Raw genomic sequence first — 14818 nt, forward strand, 5'->3', positions numbered from 1 at the left:
CAGGTTACGTGGTACCAGATGAAGACCACTATATGTCCTAGCTGAGTGTTCCTTTCTTACTATCAGTCTGTGTTTCTGAGGGAGAAAGGCTAGCCTCTTGCTATTTCAAAAGTATCTCTGTAAATGTGTTCAGAATAAGTACTTGAAAGAACTGAAAGCTGAATGTTAAACCATGAATCAAGTGACTGAGGTATATGAGGACAGGTTTGGTCAGGGATACCTTTGTCACGTAAACCACAGTGTGACATAATTTTGAAAGCTGTTGTCAGCTTTGCAGAAAACTGCTATGGGGAACTGTATGATCTTTTTGTTTAACCAGTATCACCTTGAAAACTAAACAGGGGGAAAAAGAAGGCATTTTTCTATAATGTTCTTTATGAAATACGACCACAAAATACTGCAGGTTGATCACAGTGCTCATTTTAGAATCTTCACAATTTTGCTTTGCAAAAACTGCTTCTTCAGTACTATCACATACTGATGTTTAGGTACTGCATATAATACACACACTCTTCACTCCTCAAATCTGTTCATCTGTAGCTGCAATTCTCGCATCTCTGTAAGGAAGTGTGGCTGCTGGAAAATCTCCGTCTCTTAGTCCTTGTACCCCTTCCCCTTCTCTTGCCATGTTTTAAAGAAGAACATTATTTCATTAGTGTTTCTTTCTCCCTATTTGAAAAATTTACTATGATAGTTCGTATACAGTATTAACAGGAAAAATCAGATTCTAACCACACAATATCTGTCCATTCAGCTAGCTCATCCTCTCCCTTTTTCTCTTATATTTGACCTCTGCTTTTGGACAGCAAGAGTCAGCTGCTCACTGAAGCATGGCAGAGCAGGAATGGAGTTCCCAGGGATGCCACCTGCATGTTCAGAAGCAGGTAGTGGAGGGGGCTGCGTGCACTGCTAGCAGCTACATGGCTTGACTTGCATTCCCTCCAGAGAGAATTATCTCAGCTTCCCAGTTAGACTAAGCCAAGACTTGAACTCTTGGCATTTATTTACAAGCATTTGATGTGTCATTGGTTTTATTACAGTAAGAAAATAATGCTACCTTTTTGATAATTTTTTTTAATTATTTTAAACTCATGAATTTGTACTCATCACTGATTTCACATGCAGTGAAATCAGCAGCACAGACCTTGCAGCAATTTTAATAAGCTGATACTATCCATTTTCTATTGCAGAATTTGTGATCTGGGAGACCTTAAGTCTTCGGTCTGGCATGTGACAGTATATCAGTGCAAATGTCACAGTAATGAATTGGACAGCTATGCACCAACTGTAGACTATTTCTGGTTTTATAATAGTCATGGCTATTTGCTGTTAGTGGCACATATGTACAGTATGCCTTTTTACCTACCTGTAAAAAGATGGACAGGTTACGTTGCTCCTTAAAGTCTCTCTGATTGCCTGTAGAAACAACATATAAATAAATTAGCGTGTGTCCAGTTTGCTATTTTTCATCAGATTCTTCGTGAAACACTCAGATGTTGCACCTTATACCAGTCTTTTATTCTTGACATCAAACAACCATGAATAGTATGGTCCCGTCTGGTCGTGTCTGACTAAAATCTTGCTTGCAGGAAACTTCAGCCCTGCGTATCTTGCCATTCATGTACATGAAAACAAAATGGTTACAGGAAGTTCTTCCTAGGTTTATGAGATTCCAACACATTGAATATCACTTTCATCTTTTTCAAGAAGTACCGCTTCACAAAATGGTTAGCTGAAATGCTAATTATGAGAATCTTTGGATCTTGAGAAGAGGCATTTGTATAACCCAGCTTCTCGCACTTTGTGGGGCAAGCAAAAAGCTCAGAAACAGCATGAAAAGAAAATGATATCAAGGGAAGATCTGGCAGTTGCACTACTGAGAGTCATGCCGTCATGAGATGCACCATAAATAGCAATGCTGATGCAGACTCCTCTAATACCAAAGACTGTCATCAGGAGGGGGAGTTTTTTTAACTCTAAAGCAGAGGATGCGGCTGGAATAAATAAATAAATAAATAGATACATAAATAAATAAATAAAAATGCAAACGCTGAAGTAAGTCTCACACACCACTCAGGGTAGGTGACAGAATGCAGCCTGAACAGAGAGAACCTCTGCAGATCGAGCTTTCGGCACTAACACCTAAGACAAACTGATCAAGCACTTCTCATTTCCATCTGTTATCATCTAGTAGCACAGAGGTGCAGGTAAGAGTACATCCGTCTGGAAAAGACCATCCAGCATCTGTTACCAGGGTTTGTATTCTTCCCACGTCAAAGAAAGGATCCTGCTGCACTCCTCGGAGACCTCAGACCTCTTCTCCATTTCCTATACAAGACTATGCACTGTCTCAGTAACTGTATCCAGCTCTTCAACAAGAAGTTTTTTCACACCTATTAATGGTTATAAAGTGAAATGTCTTTTTTTTCCAGCTGTTAGGGCTCATCACCCTGCCATATAATCCCTGTCTTTATCCTGTTCCAAGAACACGCTTGAGGTATTTAAGAACATGATCTGAAAGCTGTAAAACAGCAACATGGAGCAGAGGGAAGCATTTGTCCATGCTGGGATCCATGCTAGCAGGTTGACAAAGGAAGAAAGAGTTGTTCTTCAGTAACTGTGATTCTTCTTAGCAATGTGGCTAGCATGGGTCCCATACCCAGCTTTCAGCCCTGATGCTTAGTCCTCACTACAAAAGTTTTTGAGCTGTGAAGGTATTAAAAGCAACACTTTGGTGCCTTCAGGTTTTGTACCATTACACAGGGACCTGAGAGAAGTCATGTGCCCAGCGTGTTTCGTCTCCAGTGATGACTGATTCACAACTACTCAACTTTTATTTTCAGGCACGTGCTTTTATAATGAGAGTCCTCATGACAGTATCAAATCGTTAATTCTGGAAAGTTAATAACATGCCTGGTAAGAATGGTGTGCAGCAGCCACACACATGCACAAAAAAATACTGCTGTCTTTCAAATACTACACTCTCAGATATGAGAAATAGCTACAGTCTTTCTAGTTCGACCAGCAAACTAAGCTTCAGCTAGATAGCAAAATCAATGTGATCAGTGAAGTCAGCTTTGCAGGGAGGAGCCTTAGCTTTTCACGGGGTTTTGGGGGGCAGAGTGGGAAAGAATGGGTTATTTTGAAAACTGTGTGTTATCCTTGACTTCAGAATTACTTCTGCTTTCAAATGCATAGCTCAGTTTGCTCCATGTGTTTTAGAGGTAGGACATATGAGAAGAAAGTAGCAGCAGTTCATGAGTTTCAGACTGTCTTCGCCAGACCTCTTCAGTATAACTACATACAGCCTTTTTTTCTTTTTGTGTAACTCATCTTTCAGTTGCATTTAATCACTTTTTCCATGAATAATTTTTGATACAGTAGGATAAATAATCCACATCATCCAACTGAAGTGAAAGGACTGAAATGTTTCTTAATGTTTACAACTGTTACCTGTTCAATGTGTGTGTGACATAAAATCCCATATGTAACCTGATACATATTACCAAATACTAGCTGTATATTTTGTTATTTATTGAAGTTATTTTGCTATTTATATGTGAAATGCGCAAGATTGGTATGAACATGACATAGCCCCTGTTAAGAAGTGCATACCATGTACATGCATGTACAACACAGCAAAAATTATGACTGTATAGTGGGAGGAAGAGAAAACAGAAATCTGCAAATGTTTTTGAAGATTTTTTTTTGGGGGGGAGCAGGCATTTAATGAAGCCATAGGAATTCATTTTGAGGCCAAAGAGGTATGTTTGGTAAACCTGCTTTTTCCTTCCTTTTTCCCCTCTCCAGCTCAGAACACTGGAATCTCAACTTTGTACAGGAATTCGTATGGTGCACCTGCTGAAGATATCAAACATAACCAGGTAGGTAGAGAGACAAAAATGCTACAGTTCCAATGTAACATCTTATACGGAAATGAAAAAATATCACAAAGATTGGTAAATCTAGATTAGAGGAACTGAGTCACCTGCTAGCACAAATGCTAGCAATTTCACTGGCTTCAAAGAAGCTATATTCCTTATGCTAATGGATAATTTCAGTTAAGTTTCAGAAATGTCCAACAGGTTATGATAGCATATGCAGAAAAATTATTTAAGGTGTTTAAGCCTGTAGTTCAGAATGAAGGCAAGAGGGGCTTGGGACCTCAATACCTTTAAAGTTCTGGATAGATGCCACATCCCTAGAAACAGTCAGAGCCAGGTTGGATGGGGCTCTAAGTAACCTGATCTAGTTGAAGATGTCCCTGCTCACAGAGAAGACCCTTTGCACTATGGACATGTATGGCAATCATATGTCTGCAGTTTCCAATATATTATTTCTTTCATCTCCAAGAATTAAACGTTTTTCTTCATCCATAGACTTCTGTTTCATCATTACGTGTAGTGCTACTTTATCCTTAATAGTTTCTCAACTTCCCTATGTAACATGCGTAAGTTACAGTACTTTTATCAAAAATGAGGCCAAAAACATTTACGAAAAACACTGAAAATTCATATTAGTATCAAACAGGCAAAATAATACGTAGTAAAAAAGATTTTTCACCAAATTTTTTTACTAGGTTACCTGAAATTTCCGTTTTAAGAGAATGATATTTCAATCTCAGTCCACAAATTTAAGGTGAAGAGAGTTTCTGATACTCTTTTCCCCCATTTCTCTTTATTCTTTTTTTAATTAAACAGTATTTCCTGTAGTGTACCATATTTCTTTGTGCAAGACAGTGCATGAAGGTGTTTCTGCTTTTATTGCATTTAAGGAGGAAATAATGGTATGAGGTGTTGAAGCAGCAGGTGCACTCTAATTGCAGTCATGAATAAACCAATTTGATTTGGGGGATGAGAGTCTGAGCAAAACAAAACAACCCAAAGCCCACTAGTTTTCCACCTTTTTGCACTTGCTTTCTCAATGAAATGTCAGGTTTATGATTGACATATTGGAAACAATGTTTTTAGCTAAAAAGAACCCAGAAGTACTACTTCAGTCCCCTATTTTCTACTCAAAAAATTACCATCTCTTAACTTTTTGTCATATAAGTAGGTTGCTTCAGACAGAATTTTTCTCCTGCAGCCAAAATTAAACAGCTGTGTTTGAATATATGAAATTAAAGGAGGAACTGAAGGTCCTGTACACCTGGATAGCAGTACTAGAAATAGAAGCTAGAGTAGTTGTGCTCTTTTGTGCAGTTCTAATACTGCGCCAAGTCTTGTCAGATTGATCACTTGTGGGATTGTTAAGGCAGCAGACATAGGCAGCATTTTGCACCTTACGCATGGAGTCCAGTAGAGACGTTCTTTGTGCCACAGAGTTTGGGCCGCAGCAGTGCAACTGTTCCTCTCTTCTTAAAGGAGCATTATCAACTTTTGCAGAGTCAGCAGGGTATGCATTCTCCTGCCACTACCATCTGAGCACCAATATTCCAGGGGATGACCATTTGAAGATTGAAAAGCTGTATCATTTTGCAGTCACATCACTGCCCAAGCTTACAGAGGTGGCATAAAGCAAAAGATAGCATTCCACTGAGATACTTAGCATGTGTTTATAGTTTTCAGATTGTAATTAAGTCCCAGCTTTAAAAACAGAGACTCCCTAAGGCTGTCTGCAAAAACCTTTATGGAAAACTTAGGTTTAGGGGACCACCCAAGGGGTGTTTTTGCATATCATACATATTTCAGCGTCAAGGCAACTTCCTGGAATGTACCAACACCACAAGATTGCCAACATGAAGTGTTGAGGAGGTGGCAAGAAGATGGTTCTGCTTACAATTAGCAGAAGAGCACATTTTAGAGCACTTAGCTTGAAATTTCCTCATGTCAGTGCCCTTCAGACTATCAGTGGTTCTTAAGGATACGATATCACCCTAAATCTCACTTTTGGCAAAGGCAGATGCAAAATGTTTAGCATTTTTGGAGCATATATCACTTCCATACGAATTTTTCAAGGCTGAGTCTTGGCCACCAATGTTTACGTTATATAGCTGCAAAATAGTCAATAAGTTACACACAGATTGTAGTTACAAAAGTAACTGTAAGCCGTGATGCTTGAACTTCATTTGAAGTAAATCATCATCTTGAGCAGCAACAATATTAAATAATAAATGTATTTAATAATGACATTAAATAGATATAAAGAAATAGAATGACAAGGCAAAGCTGTAGAATTAATTCACTACCAAGCAATACCTTGAGGAGATGTTAAGCTAATGCACAACTTGGTACTTCCAGCATGATAAAAGTGAGATCTACTCCTACTTCCATCCTGTTGCCCATAATAAGTTGTATCTGACAAACCGTGGGTATTATTCTTTCAGGTTTCAACACAGCCAGTTCCACAGGAGCCCAGCAGAAAAGATTATGAACCATATCAGCCATTTCAGAATTCAACAAGAAACTATGACGAGTCCTTCTTTGAGGACCAAGTGCATCATCGCCCACCTGCAAGCGAATACAACATGCACCTGGGACTAAAGTCAACTGGCAACTATGTCGACTTCTATTCAGCTGCTCGTCCCTATAGTGAACTTAACTATGAAACAAGCCACTATCCAGCCTCTCCCGACTCCTGGGTTTGAGACTTGGGCAGATACAAAAGCTCCAGGAACTGTGCATGTGCATGCATACCACAAGACGTTTTTTTTCCTGCAGATTTAGTTTGTTAAAGCCTGTTCCATAGGAAGGCCCAGATAACCAGAATGGAAGAATTTAAGAGATTTTTTTTAGAAGGCTAGAAGATACAAAAGCTAAACCTGGGAGTAATTAGAAAGAAATATATATACATATATATATTTTACAGTGTGGGGCAACTTTATTGTTGGCCTGTAGAGTCTAAAGTTTGGTGCTGTATACTGAATGTGGCTGAAGGAAGGAGGGAGAACATGGCAGTGGATGTGGGTCAGGAGTTAAGCACAAGTAACTGAGCAGCGTACATACTTTATGGGGAACAGCTTCTCACACTTTGTTTAATATCCTCATTCATTGTGAATCTAGGCTTCAAGTTGCATTTGGGGTTTCCTCTGTACAGCAAGATGTTTCTTGCCTTTTGTTAATGCATTGTTGTAAAGTATTTGATGTACATTACAGATAAAAAAAAGCAGTGCATTGTGTATATTACACCAATGCCACAGTGTTTCTTCATCTATGGTTCTAAATATTGCTTCAATTTCAAATTTTGAAAGATGTATGAATTTCCAGGTTTTTGTTTTCTTTTCCCCGGTGCGTTTTACCAAAAAAAAAAAAAAAAAAAAAGAAAAAAAGAAAAAAAAAAAGAAAAAATCAAAAAAAAAAAACCAAAAAGGAATATTTAGCAGTATTGTTTGTTCTGATATGTGAATTTGTTTGTGGCAACTAAAAACAAAAAAAGGCATTCAGCAGTTTCTGACAATTAACATTCATCATTCCACACTCCTTGTCAACAAAGTGCTTTTTCACTGCCTAAAATTTTAGATGTAGATACTTGAAATAGATTTTTTCATTTATACCAGTTTTCTTTATGATGATACAGTGTTAAAAGAAAATAAATTACAATTGATCTGTCATCCATATTTGCTAAGAATGTCTATTTCCAAGAACCTACCATACAAATATACATTCTTACATGTGTGTGTCCACGTATGCATAGTATTCTGTGTGCGCGTGTGTGTTTGAGTGTGTGTGTTTGTGTGGCGTAAGACTTCTTCTCATCCAATGTTTTCCTTATTCAAGCTTCAATTTTTGTTTGATTTTCAGTTCTTTTAAACAGTGGAAACTCCAGTATGTGCTTTCTCTTACTCACTTTCTTAACCATTGATTGCAATTCAAAATTGTCCGGCCACAAACTCATGAAGGAAGGGGTTATTGGATTTTTTTCACTGACTCCTTCACCCTTAGGTGCCATTTCCTTTAAAATAGCATCTCTTGATCTTCTCTTGAGGAAATTTCATTCCTCTCCAGCCACCAAGAAGAAGTGCTCAAGGAAGGCAGAGTTTGATCTTGCCATCTCCCTGCGGGAATGGAAAACAAAGACCCAACAGACTAAAGTCTGGAGTCTCCAAACTCTTCAGTTTCATAGAAGGGTCCAATTCCTGAACCGTTAGGATAATCCTTTGTTTTAACCCATAGTAAAAAGAAAACCCAACACCCAGAATACTTTCCTCAAATATGAAAGATACCGACCCATTTCTGTGCATTTAAAGTAAAACCCAAAAGAAATGAAAATGTAAGCGACAGAGATACTTTTTATTATCATTATTATTTAAAAGAAAAGGAAGCTAAGCTAGGAGGCCAGAAGAGCTGGCATATTCATTTTAGCTCTTGGGATTCTGGAAATTAAAGAATTCAGTATTTCTTCATTTCTTTGGTTCAGGCAACAGTTCAGCGTACCTTTTTCACAGTGTAAGACCTACCACAAATGGAGTAGTTGCAAGTTGCTTCAATTGCAGTTAAAGAGTTCGTTTTAGGTTGCAGACATCTCTGTGGTTAGTCGTTGTAATAGTCTTACCATCACCTGGCACACTTCTGTCTGTGCGCAGGGGGAGAAGTCTCTCGCAAGTCATCGCCTGCTCTGTAGGACGCAGCCCGAGTAGTTCACGCAGGCGGGTGTTGTGACGTAGCATTGGTTTATCGGTGATCTAGGACTATAGTTGAATATCTTGGCAGCTTTTCCCAGTGTACGATATGTAACCTTATCTGCTCTTTGTAGTAAACAGGGGGGAAAAAATCGCATGCAAAAACATTTTTAACACATGTAAGACAGGGGGGGTGGGAGGGGCACAGTGGGCCAGATGTATAGCGAGGTAGATAAAAATATTATTCATAGTTTTGGACACAGGTTGTTTATATTTTATTTATTACATTGGTTTTAATAAGTGACATTTGCAGTGCTCTTTTGAACAAAGCACGTTTTCAGTATAAAAGCTTTTTTTTAATAAAGAATGTCACTCGCAACTTAAAGTTCTTCTTGGCTGCCTGATGACCACCAGGCCGGTGCAGTTCTCCAGGCACCACATTGCCAATAGGCAGAGGGGATCTGTCATTCTGTTTGCAGTTCTTAGGACAGGAGGTTATTGCAAGTTGGATTTATTTCCATTCTTCAAGCTACTGAAATGCCCACGTTGCCCCCCTTTCAGCTCCTCTTAGGAATTACTTGGAGACAAATGTTGACCATTGCTCAAGTGAGAGATTCTGGATCAATCAAGTGGCATAAAATACCTTTTGTCTATACTTTGTGTTGTTTTGTTTCCATTCTTCTGTAGTGGCAAGTGCTCCGACTGATAACGTTCACTCTTGCTGTACTGAGTTTTGAGAAGGTGTTGAATTACCCAGCTTCTTTTCCAGGCTTGGAAATCCAACACTGCTGCCATACTGAGCAAGATATATATATGATGCATTCTTTTTAATATGGAGGAAAGTATCATTACCTATTGCTGTTCCCTTCATTCTTGTATTAGATCACACACAGAAATAGAGAAGAATCAAAACTGTTCCAAAAACAAATGTATAAAATGCAATTGATGTACTGTAAAATGTCAGATTTTTTTTTTAACAAGCTTCGCATTAGAATCTTGTTCAGCTGTGTAGAGCTATATAAATCTCACTGTTTGATTAAATGCTGTTTATGGTCTGGAAGGAATGGTTAACCTATCTCAAGATTAACAAATTTGCACTAACATGAGCAATATTGATTTGAAAAAAAAAAAGAATTCAATATTTAAAAGATAAACTATGCTTTTAAAGGTATATTAACACTGAAAGTACATTTTGACAAATAACATATTTAAGCCCAAATTATAAATGGTTATGTCAGATAACACAAAAGAACTATAACAATATAGATTGAGAAAAAAAATGTGTTTCACTGTACATGTTGCTAACATGTACAAAGACAAATTCCTACTGACATATTTTCTATTAATAAATCCTACTGTATTGTGGAGAATCGCTGGTCATAGTGCAATATGTTTAAACTCAGAAGCTGACTCCATAGACTGATGCCTAGATTCACGCAGCCAACAAATACCATTGTTTATTTAAAGTGTTAACTGGATACTTAACTTCCAGCTTTCAAGTCATTTCCTCCCCCATCCCTCTCCACCATGTTTATAAGCTCAAACTACTCCGCAACTCAAAGCGGAGAGGTATTTATTAAAACGCCCAACTCATAGCTGCAAGAGTCGAGCTGCCACTGGTTACAGAGAGGGAGTTTAACTACAGCAGTAGGAAGAAACTCAAAAGCTGAAGGCTGGTGCCACTGGATAGGAACATGCTGTAAAAACCTGTGATTTTGGCCCCAATGTTACCTAGACCACAGCCAAGAAACAAAAAGCAAACCATTAATTTACTTGTGCATTGCTGGGTATCCCGGCATGTGCTCCATGTAAGGGCTCAGGGACAAATGTTTCCTGGGACTGGTTGCGTTAGCCTGCAGAAGCATCTCGCCAGGAGACTTACAGCTCAGAAATGCTGACTTACTTTTTATACCTCGGCACAGTGCAGGCTGTGCAAGCCAGCGTGCTGCCAGGGAGGCTTCCTCAGCTCCTGCACCCCTGTTACTCATCCTCTCCTGCCAGCAGTCAGAAAGAGCCCTGGGTTTACTGTTACTGCTTGCACCGAGAGGAGTGGGAGAGATGGAGACAGCAATCCAAGGCAGGTGGGATGACACACAAACAAGAGCCCTAAAAATAGAGAAACTTGGAGCTTGTGTGTGAAGACGGATACACGCCCATAATTACTAACAGTGGAATGGACCCAGCAAGAGATTTTATGCGCTGAAAACATAGATATGACTAACAACCTAATGTAGTGCAAATTGAATAGCAACAGCATGATACACGCAGAGCTGTATGCTAGAAAAGTGTGAGAGAGCAGCAGAGGGAAATCACAGGTCACCGCTGGGCATTTCCAGCTTCAGCCAGCAGATGTTGGGCAGGAGAGCAGAGACTGCTTACTGCTGTGAAGGAGAGACAGGAGGGATAAGGCTCTTGATCAAAAACTTTAAGGCAAAAGGACATTCGCAGCCAAAACAGAGGCAACTTTTTGCAAACACCTACGCACACACCTTGCCCACCATCCTCAATGGAAGAGTGTGGTCCTCCCCTCTACAGCTACATGGACACAGTGCACATGGGGTTGCAATTTGAAGCAATAGGTGCACCAACATCTGCTGAAGACTTGTGCAGTGCCTTCTTTTTCCAGGGGACTAGCTGGTACTTAAGCAGTGGCCTAAAGCCAGTTTTGGACATTTAGGCTGAAAATGGGAGATTTGAGTTTCATTCCCAGGTGAGGGGGGATTGAACCATGCAGCTGATACCTATAGGGATCAGGGCATTCCTGCCTACCAGGCGCTTGTAAAAACCAAGTGAGAAAAGCAGTGACTATCATGTCTTTTGATAGCCTGGGTTAGCAGCACTTACTCCTGACTCTTGCTCGAGTCTTCCAAGGGCCACATCAAACAACTCCATCTAACACAAACACTTCAACTTCTCTCCAATGTGCCCAGGTTTTGCACCACCTTGACTGCACCACATCATTCAAAAGATGGTACAAGGTACATGGAAGAGCACTGGTGCTGGCCAGGCACAGTACTCTAGTAAGACACCGGGCTGATGCATTATTCCTAAATCTAATTCCCAGTCAACCTCACTGTAGTATTTTTAACCCAATTTTAAAAGCAGCTTCCTTCCTCTGTGGGCATTGGTATTGCTTTGCTGGAAGAAAGCACATGCTAAACCTCCTGCAAAGTGTAAACTGTTTGCTTACACCTAGTTTTAAAGACCACAGAAGTTCCTGTAAAGGCTTCCACCTTCTTCACCAAGCCATGCATGAGGCCAAAAGTGAAAACAGGTGAAGAATTGCTGCAGCCTTCTCAAAGGATGAGCACCTAGAGGCCACTCTTGCCAACATGCCAAAGGCTAAAATCTTCAAATAGCTAAAAAGGAGAGAAAAGGCAAGTTGTTTGCTAATACCTGTCAGTCCAAATTTACTATGGAGCCTTTGGCTCCTTCAATTTTATTTTCACTGCTTTAAGAGAGTGACACAGGTAAAAAGTACTTGCTGTGACTGGTTGTTGCAGTTAATTTCAGTAGCAGATGAGTAGTTTTAAACACCAAAATACCTTTCTTTTCCAGACAGGCAAAATCTGAAGCTTGCCACTAAATCTGGGAAAGCAAAATAGCGGTCGTTTGCTGATTCACTATTTTTCACATATTCAATTAAAGTATTAATTCACATAAGCTTTTTCGATTATATATATAGGCCAGTGGCAATGGAGATTACTTTTTTTTTACATTATTTAGTTACTTTACATGAATGTTACATAGGCAGAAAATGTTGATGACTAAACATGTCAAGACAAAAAATAGGATATCAAAGCTGAAGATAAAATTGAGGCTACTATACAGACAATCAACTATTACTTCTGTTTGCCATCCACTTATAGGGAAAAGAAAAGAGGAGTATGAAGCCTAATATACCACCTCTCACAAGGCCATCTGTCAAGGCACCGATGAAGCCCCACAGTTCAGCCATCAATGTTTTCATGAAATATAAGCAAAAGTATGTGTTTGGGAAGCGAAACAGCAGGTCTGTGTCTTGCCACAACCCAGCTCTGGATCCTTCCTCTTAAGACCTTCCTCTGTGCCATGTAGAGCTGGAGGGCTGGAGGAGCAGAAAGAGGATATGACTGCCCCAACCTTCTATTTCAGATAAATCACTGCCTGGAACTAGGAGCAACTAAAACTGTTTAATGACATCCTATCTCTAGTTCTTTCAATCTATGGGCTCCAGTACAGTTTCCTTGTGCAATTTTGGCTAAAACGGAATAGAATAGGTTGTTTTTTGTTTTTTTTTTTTACAACAGAAACACTTAGGAGCAATTTCAGCTTAAACAAATCCACTGGAAACACGGGGTTATTCAGATACTATTACCTATGATGGACCAGGTGCTTCTTGCTCTTCTGTGCCATCTAGGTAGATCTACTGGCTGATATCTAAAAGCAAGCAATCATACCTGCAAAATTATTCCAGAGTGAAAAGGTAGCTAAAAAAGGGAGAAGTACCCTATGAAAATGTGGTGCAGAGAAGGAACGAGAAGTGGAGTGACCAGTGAGCTGTCCTGTGACAGGGATAGCTGGCACTTGCCATTTCACTGTGCCTGGGGGGCATTTCTGCTGCAAAAGCCACCACGCTGTAAAGCAGAGAAGGGTTTGTAGGTGTGTGAGAGGCCAGTTAGGTGCCTGGAGTATTTCCTATTGTTGAGATAAAACAATAGCAGCCAGTCCTGGGATGCAAACAGTACACTCTAAAAAGGAAAAAACAGCAAGCCACTTTTTTTGCTTATGACTTTTGGAGTCAACTGTAAAGCAACAAAACTGTTCTAGAAGTGTCCTCTATGCAAGAGGACTTCATAGCTCCATACATCAGTTTTGTGGCAAGGTGAAAGAACAGAAACAGCCAGCAGAGTTGGCTGGATTAGCCGGCAGAGCAAGGCACAGTGCAGGACACAATTAGTTGCTGAGTTCACCTCCTCCTTAGGTTCTCATTTTTCTTCCTTTCAATAAAATCTTGTAAGGCTACGGGTGCACCATGGCACAGGAAGAAATTTACCTTATCAAATGCAAAAAACTATTTTTTTTCTTATGCCTCTGAAGGGTGCTGTAGCCAGTATTTTGTTAGTAACCTCCTTAAATGTACCCGCTGCTCCTGTTACTGCCAACCAAGTCCTTGCAGGCTTGACTAGTTATTGTACCTGTATCAATAAGCAAGATAGGAAATACTGCCACTAGCAAACAAAGTTAACTAAGGCTTAAGGAAGTCAAACCAGTTTGATGTGATGGAAAAGACTTACAAGGCAAAGGTCCTAAGACCTTTTAAAGTGCGCTCTGGAAGAACAGCTCCTGTGAGCACTGAAAGGGATGTAAGGCAGCATGCCTGCAGGACAGGCAGAGGTGCACTGAGTCTGCCAGGTCTTTGCACAACACTGTACAGCTCCCTGCTAAGCTGGACATACAGTTTGCTGTGCAGTGCCTTTGCTCAGGATGGTGGCACTGGCCACTGGGACTGACCAGGGCTTTGCAGCAGTGTGTCCTCTGGGGCAGTCCCAGTGAGCGGCCACTGAAATGGGGCTCATCGTGTGCATAGATGGCAGTGGTGGAGGTGCAAAGGGTAAGGAGAGCTGCAGGGGAACCAAGGCTTTACTGAGCTCAGATACTGGGACAGAGAGAGGCCAAGGTCAGCAAGGCTGTCAAGCATTAATAATATTAATAGAAATGATGCATTTGTATTAAGTTTTAAGCTTTATAAAAATAACAAAATGTGTTAAGCCTCAGCATTTGTCTGGTCTTGAACCCATTTTAGCAATATTTGCAAAAAGCTTTAGTAATAGCAACTCTTGTTATCCACTTTTCTTAGTATTTATATGTCTTAGCTGAGGTTTTTATAGCCTTGGACAATTGTGTGGTGTCAGCCATCAGCACAAGCAAAAATACTCATCCAAATACAGGAGGAATAAAGTATAACCAATTTAACAATTGTAGATTAAGGCATAAAGAGCATGTGGTAAGTGAGGAAAAGAGGACATAAACTGCATTCAAGGCCAAACTGATACGTATTACCCAGCATGGATGTGCCCATGAGGCAGTCAACCTGAGGGGAATTGACAGGGACTGTATGTTAACCTGGTTAATAGCAGACATTTAAGGGAGACACTGTTTTTTCCCCCACAGGAGCAATACCAGAAGAGGATGCTCTGGACAGAACAAGCTCCTGTCCAACATTTCTCAGGCCTGGCAAGCTTAGGGAAAGAAAATCAGCTTAGCTCTGAACGTGTGTCT

At 40.0% G+C, this 14818-nt stretch overlaps 1 protein-coding gene across 11 annotated transcripts in view; it reads left to right on the forward strand.

The window, feature by feature from the left end:
• The window catches only part of CTNND2 (catenin delta 2), a 655387-nt gene extending 646670 nt beyond the window's left edge, over positions 1 to 8717 (forward strand). For all 11 annotated transcript variants that reach the window (XM_065667606.1, XM_065667609.1, XM_065667605.1 and 8 more), the window contains 2 exons: positions 3811 to 3884; positions 6326 to 8717. In XM_065667606.1, the coding sequence (XP_065523678.1) occupies positions 3811 to 3884; positions 6326 to 6586 (335 nt within the window). In that variant the 3' untranslated portion in view covers positions 6587 to 8717. The remainder of the gene's footprint in view (positions 1 to 3810; positions 3885 to 6325) is intronic.
• Positions 8718 to 14818: the final 6101 nt, after the last annotated feature.

Source organism: Lathamus discolor, chromosome 2 (assembly GCF_037157495.1).
Source record: "Lathamus discolor isolate bLatDis1 chromosome 2, bLatDis1.hap1, whole genome shotgun sequence".
Classification (NCBI taxonomy): domain Eukaryota; kingdom Metazoa; phylum Chordata; class Aves; order Psittaciformes; family Psittacidae; genus Lathamus; species Lathamus discolor.